Source organism: Cygnus atratus, chromosome Z (genome assembly GCF_013377495.2).
Source record: "Cygnus atratus isolate AKBS03 ecotype Queensland, Australia chromosome Z, CAtr_DNAZoo_HiC_assembly, whole genome shotgun sequence".
Classification (NCBI taxonomy): Eukaryota; Metazoa; Chordata; class Aves; order Anseriformes; family Anatidae; genus Cygnus; species Cygnus atratus.
In genome coordinates this window covers 50,712,138-50,727,012 of record NC_066396.1, presented here as the reverse complement: position 1 = coordinate 50,727,012, position 14,875 = coordinate 50,712,138, and the positions used below count along the sequence as shown (strand labels likewise).

The following is a 14,875-nucleotide window of genomic DNA, read 5'->3' as shown; positions in this document are numbered from 1 at the left end:
AACTTCCTTGTAATTGAAGTCTGAGCATTTATTAGACAGTTCTGGAGCAATAAGCAGTGTGACACTAACCAGCCTCTCCAGGTTTCCACCTGAAAGTTTTCATGCTTAAGTAGAAGGTGCCTATTCCAAAACATAATTTAACAGATGCTCTCTGTTATTTAACATAAAATCATATATTACTCCACTTTTTAGTTTGTTTTTATTTATTTATTTACTTATTTAGAAGGAGCAGTTCAGATATGCAGGCTATGAAATGATATCATTTGTTAAAGGATTCTGATGCCATAGCTTCCAAATCAGGCATTTCTGTGAGTTATGGGCAAATAATGCCTGGTTATCTGCAGACTTGTGGGTTGTCAGTGGATTCTCTGGAACTTGGTGAATCAAGACTTCTTTCCCTCCATTAACTTCAGTTGAAATGACCAACAGATTTGGAATTTATTGGAACCATTGGGGCCAATACATATATGCAAATAGTGGGATTACATAAGCCTCATTTCTTTCCTTAGGAACCTATATAATTTAAAAGAGACAGAAAAAAATAATAATAATAAAAAAGTAACTCAATCAAAAAACAGTGATTCATTATTTGTTTTTCTTCATAACGTTACCCTTGAAAAAAATAGCAAAACATCTGTTCCCATAAAGGAGAATTTTTCCAGCACACTCAGTCTTTAATTTGGTTATTTTTCAGATATCAGCCTAAATTCATGATTTTTCCATTTAATTTTCATGGTCTGTTTTAAAAAGCTTTGGACTCTTCAAAGTTTTCATTTTTTTCAGTTTGAATCTTAAGGATGCTAGTTCTTAAGTTTGAGACTCTGTCTGTGGTGTAGCTGTTCGTGAGTGTCTTAAGGATATGCATGTCTTCATGCAAGACCTGCTAACAACTGAGAAGGGGTGTCTGGGACATTGCTATGTTGCCTTGTAGGCTTAAACTTGTGTTAACTGGTGTAAATGGCTGCCATGCCCTAGATACCTCAAGTATGAAAAAGCCATTGGAAGAATAAATGTGTGAGAAGTGGAAGGCTGGAGGGACTGTTAAGTAACTATGGTGTTGTAGGATGTGGAATCAGGAAATCAACACCCTCTCCTGTGGGAACAGCTTGCTTGGTGACTGGGTTACTACATGTCATGGCTAGTCATACATCTAGCATATTCAGCAAGCAAGGTCAGGTTGTCATTAAGCATGTGACTGAAATGGCCTGTCAGTTAGTAGACATTTGGATGTGCATTAATGCTTAAAAGTAAAGAAGCACAAGTTAACAGGGTTAACTCGATTAAGTTGCGCCAAGAAAGGGCCTTTTGTCATCTCTGATAATCAGGGTGTGAAAGAGTCCTGCAGTTTAGGGCCCTATTGGGTTATCATTTAGCTAATTGTCCAGGTTCCACACATGTTCTGTCAAGAAAAGTTCAGCCTTGCCAGATGAGTTGCAGTTTGGTCTCTTCTGCACTCCCCTAACTGGGGATGATGCCTTTGGAGTGACATTTTTTGAGCACTCAAGAAAAGACGGTTGCTTTATTTATGTTTGTTGTGATGTTTTTTTTTTCAGCCAGTCTAGGCTCTGTGTGATAATCCTGCTATTCAGGCTAGTTCATATCTGTTTTATGGGTGAGGTTTCATGTGACACCGCATCCAACTGACTTCCAAAGAAAAATCACCTCCTATTTTTCACCTATTAATTTTCTAATGTACTCAGTAAAAGTCACTTTTCTTTTTTTACTTTTTTTTTTTTCTCATGGAAGTTAACATAGGACTAAGCATCACTGACAAGATTAGGTCAGGTTCAGATTTTGCTTTGCCTGACGTTGGCAGTGTAGTAGATGATTTTATAAACAAATCGTGGCTCTGATGGAGGAGCTGAACTTTGAGAATGACAATACTATAATAATATGGAAAACACTTAACAGGAAGTGAAGAATCAAAGAATTCACCAGAAAATCTTTACAAAAATTCTTTACCTCATCTGGAGCTGTAATTTCTAGTGGCTACTAGCAGTCATTAAGCCTATTTTGGGTCTCTGGCTTAGTCATGGTATGGAGATGGTGAAGGCAGAGGTAGTAGCAACAGAGTCTCCAGTAATGAGTGTGTAGTTTACAGATTCAGTCTGGGAGTTCAGCTACAATGGACAGAATGAAGATTTTTTTAAATAGTATTTGCTGTATATGTAGGATAATGCAATATAGGCTTAATTAAAAACAACCCTTTGGGTTATAGCCCAGATAACATTGTTTGACATACTCGTGCTGTATCACTGCAGAAAGATGGAAATGAGTGTTGTAAAACCTTGGATACACCATCACGGAGTATGAAAAGCTCTTACTATCCTGAAGTTCTTCCTCCAATTATATTGCATGTTCTTGCTGCATTTTTTATGTTGCAGTGGTAAAAATGCTTTTGAAACAGTAATGAGAAAGCTACATCAGCATTTCCCTTGCTCTTGGGTCCATTATGTCATGTTAGCAACTGTATCATCGCATTCTGTATTGCTGGTGCAGTTCTAATCCTGCTTAATTCACTAGCAGTGCTTGATTTTGCTGACCATAAAATATTTGTTCACAGCCTTGAGCAACCTTCACTTTCATGTTTTGCATTGCTTTGTCTCCCTCTTCTCCCCCAGTTACATCCTATTTTTTTACCTTTTGTGCAGACCAATCTAAGGGAGAGCTGTGTGCTCTGTGTTCTGCTCGTAGCTCTGCTTGGGGCAGGTGGAGAAACTCATCTGAAATCATGACTCAGTTTTCAGTAGATGGAGGAGAAATGTTTGATTTTATTTTTTAGTTGTTTACTCTTTTTCTAGTTTTGATTTTGGACTGTACAGGAAAAAAGTGTACAAAACTGGCAGCAGTAGTAGTCACAGAGAAGGTGCCTACAAATCTCAGATCATGTGTAGCACTGCTTAACTGTTTGTGTTTATGCAGTACACATACAGGCTTTGCCATCTGCTTACTAGTGGGATGAATATAATTCATCAAACGTATTTTAGGTGAATACCTGTAATTTGTAGGAGTATATTTTTGGGGTAACTGTACACCTGTTATACCATCTTAAAAATGAACTTGATAGTAATTTTAATATGCCTTGGGATGATCAGAAGAATTTGTTAATATGACTATTATTGATGACTATTAATATCTTCATTTGATATAATAGAGAGATCACTAGCTAAATTTATTTAATAGGAGTAGAGAAACACATAGGAGTAATCTGCAGATGCTTCATGCAGCTGTGCTGTTCTCCTCTTAGCATTTAAAAACCATGGGCCTGTACTAAAGGTTGTGGAAACAGAGACAACTCAGAACTAAACAGAACTTGACCTCATATTGCACAGGCCTTGCCTTAAAGGTCCTGCGCAAATGGGAGTAAAGATGCAGTTTTGTCAACTAAAGTTTTTTTCTCCAAGAGTAGTATCAAAAATGTCAGGGGGCAGTAAGATTTTAGTGCTTTGTTCAGATATGTGTTCTGTCATGCACTGTGCTAATAGTACACTGTAGTGTACACTAGAAAGACCTGGCAGTAAAATGCCTTAGGCTCAGTTAAATTAATTGTGTGTTCAGTTGGATGTTGAAGTCATAGACTGAGAGAGTTGTACATGCTGGTTAACAATCAAAATGACTGGAATACGCATTTTGCTAGCTTCCCCATGACTTGGTCACTGCCATATTGTCTTAGCCAGCAGTTCTATAATTTTGCTGATTTAAATACAGTTTCAAAAGTGTCATTTTTTTCTGTATATGCAAACATGTTGCTGGATATTAGAGAGTGTTTGGGAACGACCATTTGCCTCTTTGAAGTTGTTCTTCATTGAGGTCAACAGTGCTTCTCACAGGAGAGGGCTGGATGACTTGTAGAAAGTGTTTATGGCTTGGGGACGTGAATTATAAATATATGCTGTAGTAGGTTGGAGGAGCTTTCTGTTTTAGACTGAATTACTATTTCCCTCATACTTGAACTAATCATTGATTTACATAGAGAAAGCATTCTGCAGCATGAGCACTTTTAGTACTGAAACCACAGGTACTATGTATATGTATTTAGACAGCAAAGACCTGATGTAGTATTGGGTGAGATGATTTAAGCAATATGCAAGAAGAAAAGTGAATCTCTGAACAGGGCATCTCAGTGCCAACTGCAGACAGCAAGAGTTAAATCAGTCATCTGCATTTTTTATTGCTAATATAAACACTTTAGCAATGCTAATCAGTGGTACTGATTTTCTGTTTTGATTTTCCTTAATAATTAAGCAAAAGATTGGGAATGCAATCAAGTTTTACACTAGGGGGTTCATGCAAATTATTAATTTTTTAATTTTAAATTTTGTTAAATGTATCCAAAAGGAAAGTTACTGAAGTTGAGAAGAAGAAAAAAAGGAAATACAGTTTACAGTCTGCATAATCGAAGTGCATATTTCTAATGAGGGAAATCACCACTTCGTTGAAATTATTAACTGAAAATACAGCTGCTTTTATTCCTTCTTAAACAGTTCCACATTGACAACTTTGCTATGCAGTGTTTGTGCACAGAAACAGTTCTAGACCATGAAATGTCCTTCAGCAGCCATGGTTTTTCAAGAGGGATTCAGCAAAATGGGATCATCTCTGTGTCCTCAGATATCTTAAATACAATATTTTCATTTTTTTTTTGTGAGCTTTTTATGTTGACTACTGAAGAAGTTCTTGTAAAGTAAGACTGTTACATCTCTTTATTTTCATGGATTAGTGAACTTTTTTTTGTCTTAAAGTAATTTATTGGTGTGTTTTACTCTATTCTGTTCCATAATATTTAAAGTAAGAATTTTCTATTTCTAGTTATTTTATTTTGTTAAAAATATTTAGAAAATAAAATTAGAAGTTATTTTCTTATTGTCCTATGGATTACACTCAATTATCTCAGTTTTTGGTGTGATATCAGAAGCCACATAGTATTAAAATTTGTGTGAAAATGAAGATAAAAGGTCAAATGTTTCCCAGAAATGGATGTTTGAATCATTACAGGTTACCTTCTGCCAGCTTTCATTCTGGCAATTGTGAATTAATGGTAGGCTAGATTTAAAGTGTTTTGGTATGCAAATCAAATCAGTTGCTTGAAAACTAAGATAGACCCAGTCAAAGTACTGGGATAATCTTTTAGATTTTTATGTTATAATAGTAACTTTTTTATGAGCAGAAAGCTTTTTCTGTTTGGGAATTGTACAACTGGCATAAAAGGGGATATTTATGCAAACTATACTGGGAATTCAACTTAAAAGAGCGTTAACACTGGAGAATAAAATGTGAGACTGACTGTTAACAATTTAAAGCAAAGTCATTTAAACCCTTCCCCTGACTGATTAATTTGCTTGCATGGGAATTATTAGTTAGTAAAAGGCACTGTGCCATTTTTAGCAAGTCCTAAGCTGACATTGTATCTACTAATAATGATGTTTAACATCTTCAAGGACTGAGAAGCATTCATGCATATATATATATATATAATTTCACGGACTGAGAAGCATTCATGCATATATATATATATATAATTTCACGTATACATTTGCGTAAAAGAATAGTACACAGACATACACACTCCCACCACAGAACACTATAACACTGCTTTTTGCTCCTCTAACATCCATCTCTCTGCATTACGCTGCTGTGTCACCCCACAGGGAGGCACCTGGGTTGAGGTAGTGCCCCGGTGTTGGGGTGTAGCCTTTCCAGAGCACACCCTGGGCATCACCCCATTGGTGGCCCAGGTACTCAGTGCTCTGGCATCCCTAGTGATGTGCAGTCACTGTGTGATTCGGGGGTGAGCTTTTCACAAGAAGGTGCTACGTTGGTTAAAGCTGCTTGAGGTGGGGCTTTATCTGGGGTTTTTAAGAAGTTGGTGCTGCTATCAGTGAATGCTGTACCATTTTGGTTAAGTGGTCTTCAGGCTTTCTGATGGCATGTTATCAGCAAAACCTTGAACAGGGGTGTTTCTACTCTTGTGGTCTTGAGCAAGTGCCAATCTGTTTTAAAACTGCAGCTCTGTTACCTGGTAGGGATGAGCCATCGCTAAACAGACTGAGCCTGGCTGCCTGCAACGTGGTAGGACCAGCTGGCTGCCCGGCTACTTGCATCAACTACTCTATTTGTCTTCTTCTACCACAATGGGCATGTATTTGCTGCCACTAGGCATGCTTCATGTGTTTCTTGAAGTACCTATTCATATATATCACCAAACCTTTGATTTTATGTGTAGCCTAATAAAATGAGTCAATGGTTTTGGCTCCTTTATTGTTTATGTAATAACATTAATGTATTATGTATATTTTTTTCTTACAGGTCACCTTTTTGAAAAGATGGTTCTTAACTCCTTTTTTGGCTTTCCTGTCATACTCCTGTACCATTGGGTAGGGATAACTTTATCTTTGAACCTTGAAGATCCAAATGTGTGTAGCCACTGGGAAAGGTAATAATTTCTTTTATGTAAGACTTGACACAAATTCTGATTGTAAAAGTTTTGGTTTGCTTTGCTTAGTACATTTTAATTGATTTATAGCTTTCAGTTAAATAATGATCTGGGAATAAAATTTTGCATAACCATGTGGGCAAGGTAAGTTCATGCATAACTAAAAGACTGTTTCACAGTGGGCTGAAATGCAGCCATCTTTGCAGTAGTGGTTAGGAAAAACACAACAGTGGCACCAGTAATATTACAGAACCATCTAGGGACAAGAAAGAAATTAAAAATAGCTTTTTTCAATTTAAGTGAAAAGGAGCTTTTACATATGCAAGATGTAATTAGCCATATTGGAGTTTGGCCAAATTTGATTATGCTGATTCTTTCCTTTTCAACATTCCTGGAATCTAAATTAAGATTTGTTGTTTAATTTTTTTGATGAGGTTCAGAAATTTATAATGTGCAGCTATAAATTCATCAGTTTAGTTAGTCCAATTGTTCACCCAATTTCAGGTTAATTGCGAGTGGATTGCTCACAGTGGGTAGGAGTGGTTGAACCGCAAGCATTTGTTGTAGTTTTCTTGAGCAAAGATTATAGTAGTGAAACCAGGCCTGAATGTCTCATTATTATTATTTAATTAAGCCCATGACTGATCAGCTGACCCCTGAGACAGTCTAACTGTTCATTTGAGAACATAAGTATTTCCTCCATTGGAGGTAAATTGTTTTTTTATGTTTAGTTGCTGGAAATGCCGCTGAGCCACTGTACATATATTTGCAATTGTTTGGGCTAAGTCTTTGTAGAGGAAGTTGAAACTTGTATTTAAATTTTTATGAAGTCTGTATATCAAAAAATGTACTTAAGGACTTCCCCCAGCCATTTATTTTAGCTTATGTGCAGCAAAGGTAGGAGCAGATTCTTGGTATGCAATTTGGCATATACGAAATTGTGTATATGAAGTAATTACCATACTAAATACCTGGTTACAATATTCAGGCACAAGCCTAGATTGCTACTTGATACGACTCCATATTGTGTATCATTTGTTAACTGTTCTTATCTATATAAGTGTTTTTTGAGGGAAGAAGCATCATAGTGAAAGCAAAATGGAAACAAACAAAAAAAAACCACAAACAAATGTTATAGTGCATAATGTATTTTAAAACAAAGTAATTAAAGTCTACAGAAGAAAAAAATACTCATCGAGTGTTTCCAGTTTGTTGAACGAACTGAAAGATCCATGCTGTGTCTCAGAGCAGGCAGCAGGGGAACATAGCTACGAATGAGTAAAACCACCAGATCCCAGTTCATTGCTGCTGCTGTCACTGGCAGCGCTATATGCTTTAAATAAACCTACCCCACCCTGTCATGAAACATTCTTTACAAATGAACTGCGATCACAGCAAGAACGGATGGGCTGAGCATCGTGTCCAACAACAAGCGCAGACGTTTTGTCGGGCTTGCTCTGACAGCTGGACAGATTAGGGATGCTTGCCTCTATATGGACATAAGGAAAACAGGGAGCAAGTGCTGGGCAGCGAGGAGTAAGTAGATCTGGACATGTTTTCTCTGAGTGTAGGTGATGACATTAGGAGGAGGAGACTGTGGCTTTTACCGTGTAGTAGGTGCTGAGGGGGTCAAAGACAGTGTGAGTAAAAGCCAGACGGGCTGTGCGCTCAGCGTTTTGACTGTTCCCGGGAACCAGCACTACAACAGGAATGGACCACACATTCCCATATTTTCTAAACCCCTTATGCAACCAAGGACTGTCGGACTGCCAGCACAAACAGTCTGTGCAAGAGTTTTCTAGGGTGATTCAATATTTTTCCCTTCTGCAGCAGGGCTCTGTTTCTCTGGCCCTACTGACAGCTCTGGAGGCTCTGGATTTTCACTACACTCATAATTTGACAGGCAGAAATAATAGATCTTCAGATAATAGATCTTCAGCATAGTACTTCTGACAAAAAAAAAAGTATACTTCTATACTAACACCCACTTTTATATGTAAGTACATTGAAAGACCTTTTCACTACTGATGAAAATGTTTTATTATGGATACAGCTACAGTTTTAAAAAGATTTTTTTTTTTCAGAAAATCCAGTGAGATTTTTCTGTTTTGTATGATAAAAGAAGAAATATAATTTTGTGTCTCTTAACTAGTTCTTCAGCTCTCCAGTGATGTTAGTAAAACAGGAGAAAATGTGCCACACATCTCATTGCCTTGCTGCTTCAGTTAGCTGCTCATTTGAGACAACAACTGCTTTTAAAATTTAGACATAATTACTTTTCTTTAAATGTCTTTTAGTACCATTTCATCAAATGTATTACACAGAGACATGATTGCTTTCTGCATGTGTATTTTTCTTCCCTTAGTGGATAAAAACCCTTTTAATCCATATATTCTGTTTTATAAAGTTAGCTGGTTCATATTTAGCCTAAACTTGCACTTGCTGGTTTTGTTGCACATGAATATTTTGTTATTTTTTTATACCATTATGTTGAAGCATTTTCTGATGAATTTTGATACATATTTTATGCCTACATTTTTAAAGAGGAAATTAAGAACTGGTAGCATTTAGATAGTAGATAAAAACAATAGCAGACTGTAGTAGATCCTTTGTAACAGACAGCGTTAGGCTGAAACTGACTAAACAACGTTGCTTGTGAGGGCTTATGGAACACCTTTTTAACAGACTCCTCACCTTAGAAAGCAAAGAAGCATTTGTCAAAGCCATGGTTGTCTATTGCTAAGTGTGCTATGACTGTGTGCACATCCAGGAGTTACAGGATGTGCCTAAAAGGTGTGCTTAAATATGTGCCTTGTTATCCATTCTAACTACAGCTACTTACTAGAACTTTGTAAAAGACTTAATAAAATCACTGTACTGTAAAGGACTTGCTCAATAATCTGTTCACTCTCTTTTTCCCCAGTTATTCAGTCACAGTGCAAGAGTCATATCCGCATCCTTTTGATCAAATTTATTACACCAGCTGTACTGACATCCTAAACTGGTTTAAGTGCACACGACACAGGTGATGTATAATTGCTACGATTGTCAAACTGCTGATATTGTAGATATGTGTAGAGATCTTGTGTCTGTTAAAATCAAGCATGGCATACAGGATATTTTATTTATAGCGACTTACTTGTGTAGCACTGATTGTCGGAGTCAACTGAAAAATGTCTGATCCAAGCAAAGTCACATATCTGTTGTCAGCATGTCAGGGTATATCATCCTACAGAGGACTGACAGAAAAAGAACAAGTTAAGAAAAAAGCATGCAATGCATGAAGTGAAATTCCCCAGATCTTACCAGGTGCATTTGTTCAAAAACTTCATGAGATACCTTGCTGCTTTGAATCTTATGTTCCGGGGAAAATGTGTGTTACTTGAAAAGGAAGTAAAAAGAAGGTTGGAAGGCACATCTGGAGGTTATCTGGTCCAACCCCCATGCTCAAGTAGAGCCACCTAGAGCAGGTTGCCCAGGATCATGTCCAGATATCTCCTTAGAGATATTCAGGATATCCTCAAGTGTCTTAACCAGCACTTCTCTTGTCTTAACCAGCACTGTGTCTCAGCCCCCAGAAACCAGACTCTCCCTTGTAAGGATAAACCCCAGTAGGCTTTCCTTGGAAACTGACACCAGTAGTGATCAGGGAAATGGATTTGTTTTGCCAGACTTTAATCTCCATTGGGGATGCTAGTGGTGAAGGCAGTGATACTCTGGTTTGTGATTTGGTTAAGTAGCCAGAATCCTTAACTTTACTGCTGTCTGTCCACCCATGGAAATAATGCTTGATGAGGAACCAACAAGACTATTAAATACAACAACAGATAAATAAAGGTCTCTTTCTGGAGGTTTTTTCCTCTCCTTTTACTGATATCTGAAGATTTTAAAAAATCTGTAAGTGTATAAATGATTTAGTTTCTGAACTATGAAATATAAGCAACAACCATTCATTCTTTTCTTTAGAATCAGTTACCGTACTGCGTACAGACATGGTGAAAAAACGATGTACAGACGTAAATCCCAGTGCTGCCCTGGATTTTATGAAAGCAGGGAAATGTGTGTCCGTAAGTCTAGCTTCTTTTTGCTTTGAAATTCCATACATTCATTGCAGGGCTGGTTTGGCTCCATTTCAGGGGTGATTTGTGGGAGCTGTGTTACTGGAGTCTCAGTTATTCATCAGTGGTGCGCATGCAGATCTCGTTGAAGTCAATTGGTGTTGTGCATATGGAAATGACAGGATAATTGGATCTCAGAAGTCTAAGTAACCAACCTTGATGTGATTCTCACTAATGATTATATGGCACATTACATCTCAGATAGCACAAGTGTCAGAGCATTTTTCAACACAAAAAATAAACACCGACAAAACCAGTAGGGAAATACAAGGCTGTCCTCCTCAGCATGGGCCCTGGTTGATCCCTGAGGAACTCTCTCTTGCAGATACGAAGGTCTGTAACAACTGTTTGAAGGCAGCAGCACCCTTTTGTAGGGCACATGCTGCTGTCTCCAAAGCTTTCTAAACCTAAACTTTGAAGAACTCTGTCCAGACTGGTAGTGCCCCTGGCTTGACTCTCTTTCTCCCTCTTGTATAGCCTTGTGAAGAACCTAGAAAGGTCTGATATTCATTCAAGATCACAGTAGAAAGGAAGAATGAAAAGAGAGGGTGTGTTAATCCAGAGCCTTGAGAGTGTATGTGAGTGGCTGAACACAGGTCACCTGGAAAGTTGTTCAAAGCTGTAGGGCAGGCTGAATAGCTAGGTGCTTGCACTGGCAGGAGTGACAGCAATGAGCTTGTAATAGGTGAGCACATGTGAAGGGCAGTGTGTCCTCGGAGATGTGTAAATGTGTACAGCTAAAAATAAAATTAATTCAGTAGTATTTAACATTATTTTCCCCTATGGATACACATGTACACAGCATGGACTGTAGCTGTAGGTTTTCCAGAAGTCAGGACATTGAATATGTCTTCAACTTTTAATTTCCTTGAAAAACTGGGCTTATCAGAGTCAGTCTTTTGTCAGTAATGTCATTTGCTATATTGACTGTGCATATACTTGTATTAGTTTTAGGGGACAGAATGATCACAGAAAGCAGCTATCTCCATTCATTGGGTTTGTTTCAGCTGTTCTAACGAGATTTTTTAAAAAACAGAGCAACCCTGATGAACTCTGTCAGAGGGACTGAGGCAGTAGCTGATTTGGGGGTGAATGTAGGTGTCTTTAAGAGCAGCCCAGTGAGGGGCTGGAGCCTCTGGATTGTGGGGGCTGGTCTCAGCTTGCTGCCCAGTTGCTGAGCAGGCCTGTGCTTGGCAAGCCCAGCCAAGGGAAAATTGTGACAAGCCCTACATACTGGGAGAGCCGCAGCGTGTATGCTGCCCTGTCAGACGTGTAGGCTGCTCATGCGTGAAGATCAGCCTCGTGTCCCCCCAGCCCAGGCCTGGCCCCCAGGGCTTGCATGGTGCAGCCTGCGGGTGGGCTCCTGCCGTCCTGGGGCAGGCCTTCGCCCAGGTCACCACGTCTGTCACCACACATCTCCTGTCTAACCATCTACAGCACGCTTCTTTACCTGGTGCTTTTCTCATCTGAGAGTGGGAGAAACAGAGATGAATTCATAGGTTTATTGTCTCCTTTACTGCTACAACGACAGTGGTGAAGCATAGTGTTCAATGTTTGGAGGAGCTTCTCCAGCAAAACACTCTGCAAAGTAATGGATAACAAGAGATTTGACATTGCTGCTGGATTTTGCAAACCAGTTTAGAAGTCAGTGCAGTGGATGCACCTTTGGTCTCTGGTAAACAGAGTCTGAAAATTAGTATCAGTAAGTACATTAAAATTATTTATTCAATATAAATGTGAAATAGTGCCTTAATTTGTTCAGAGGCATGGTTCTGTGTATTGTGAGGTGCATACTGGAAGTGACTGATTGGATTTATTTGTATTTTGGAAATTTGTACCCCGTGAATGTCAAAACAGCATAAGATCCTCATTTACTTTTTTGTTTTATGGCACTCACTGGAATTTGAAAATAAAGCAGTAAGATCTTTGATTTAAAATGTATTTTCTGCACAAGACAAAGCAAGGTCAAAATGATAATGGAAAAAAAAAAACCTACTTTAAAAGAGAATCAATCTGAGATCAGATCAGCAATTTTTTATGCTTTTTTAAAATGTATTTATTGGACTTAAAAGAACCAAATTTTGTCTATGTTTGGTTATTATATGAATGAGAATGATCATAGAATCATTAGGGTTGGAAAAGACCTCCAAGATCATCTGGTCCAACCATCCCCCCGCCACCAATATCACCCACTAGACCATGACCTTAAGCACCATGTCCAACCTTTCCTTAAGCACCCCCAAGGACGGTGATGTTTTTTGTTTGATGTTTTGTTGTTTGTTTGTTCCTTTGCTTGACTTCTCAGTTTAAAAAGCTCAATTAGAAAATTCTACTGGCAGATGATTTTGGTATGACTCAACACTTAAGTGCATTTAGTGATGAAGTGAAATCTTGTGACTTCCTTTTTAAAATACTAGTTAGGAATGTACAGCATGAATACTCACCAGTGCCAATTGTCCTACTGGTAGCACTTACTAATGATAGTGCTACTGCACTGTCGTGGGAAGAGAATTACTTGTCACTGTATAGAGTCATAGCAAGAATGTGGGAGCCTCACATTGCTGAAGTCTCTAAATGTTGTATTCACTAAAGAAAAGAATGACCAACAGCCAGAGAAAAGCATGGGCTGAAATTTAAGTGGTTTACATACATTTTTTTCATTTTTTCTGAGTTCAGTCTGAACATACGAATTTGAATTTGTCTTAGGATATAAGTTTTCTGTGGAACTGTGACTCTAACTTTCATACTTGTTCCTGAAAACTTTCAGTTTCAGGTGGTTCAGTAGGTGACACTTGTGTTAAGATTTCACTTTTCAGTAAAAATTAAATTTGTGTTTTGTTTTTGGATTCAGTAAACAAACTCATGTGTGGAAAATATATAAACAGGCCTTTTTATCACTTTAACAATAATTTGTATTTTGTTTGTTCTTCTCTAAATGACAAATAACTGTTGTAATGTAAACTATTCAAACCCAGATTCAGAGTTTTAGTATCATCTTTTAATTAATGCCATTAATAAGCCTATGTATCGTGCCACAAAGTGAAAAATCAACAATATAAGTACACGTATGATCGCTCAAAAAAATCCAAACTCTTGCACCTTTTAGCCAAGAAACAGTCAAGTAACACTAGTGGCAGAGACTATAACAGAATCAGATATTGTTAGCAGTATCAGCAGAAAAATATCATCACACTGTCTGTTAAGGTTGAGGTATTTACATGGATTGCAATTCTGACTTGTGTCTTTTATTTAGTTAAATGAAGGAAGTGTAACACATTGTGAATATTGCAGCTCTTGTTTTTTTTTTTTAATTTTAATTTTTATTTTATTTGGAATATGGATGCTACTCTGGGCTACATGCTGAGACCTTTTTATAAGAAGTGTATTATTATTATTATTTATTTATTTATTTATTTATTTTTAAATTTACAAAATCCATCCAATTTTTACCATGTTTCTGAAACAAAAGGATTCAGACTTTAAGATGTCTTCTGGTGGCTTTGCTGTAGATTAATGCACGTAAAGTAGATTCATCCTTGTAGCATTTTGGTAGTGTGAACATTAACTTACAGTTTCTGACAACATAGCAGGATTAAGCCTGTTGAATTTCCTTGAGAAAGAAAATGGAGAACAGGCAGAATATAGGTAGAATTAAGAAGCTATCTTACCACATAACTGAATTTCCCTCACCTTAATAAAAAACAGACGTTAAACACAGAAAAAAAAAAAAAAAAAAAAAAAAGGATTAACCAAAGGATACATTCTAGCATACAGTATGGAATTGAAGAATTTATTTGAAAGAACACATTTATAATGTACTTTAAAAGTTATGTGAATTTCATTTTTCACAGAAAATGCTGAGGGACCATATTTTAATTAATTTCAAGGAAGTTGAAGTTAAACCTTGTACAATATGTGGAAGAGTTCTTTTACATTTCCAATCTAAATTGGTTTATGCATTCAAATTTCATTCACAAAATTTTGAGGACTTTAACAGATAAAGAAGCTTATTTTTTTCTTGAAAAGGGATATATCTCTTCAAATTACTCTTTCTGAAGACTCTAGGAATCCAAATCAGGATACAGTGGTATTAACAGAAATGACAAACACAGAGCATGCAGTCATGCATGTGGTATGACTTCTTTTGTTGGAAGCGATTTATGTGAAAGAAATAATATGAAGATTTACTTACAACCCAAAAGCAGACCTTGTTCAGGTATCACTTTTTTGCTTCTAATATGAATTCTCAGTGCAGTTGATCAGAATTTTATTTGAGATTTATTTAATGAGATTTCAGGTATGAAATTTCATGAAATCAGGTATG

At 37.3% G+C, this 14,875-nt stretch overlaps 1 protein-coding gene across 2 annotated transcripts in view; it reads left to right on the top strand.

Moving 5' to 3' along the window:
• The window catches only part of MEGF10 (multiple EGF like domains 10), a 105,714-nt gene that overhangs the window by 21,756 nt on the left and 69,083 nt on the right, over positions 1–14,875 (top strand). The window contains exons 3-5 of one of the 2 annotated variants that reach the window (XM_035569395.2): positions 6,307–6,433; positions 9,357–9,458; positions 10,400–10,500. In XM_035569395.2, the coding sequence (XP_035425288.1) occupies positions 6,324–6,433; positions 9,357–9,458; positions 10,400–10,500 (313 nt within the window). In that variant the 5' untranslated portion in view covers positions 6,307–6,323. Of the gene's footprint in view, positions 1–6,306; positions 6,434–8,350; positions 8,430–9,356; positions 9,459–10,399; positions 10,501–14,875 lie in introns of those variants that run through there. The other variant, XM_035569396.2, reaches the window with a different exon arrangement.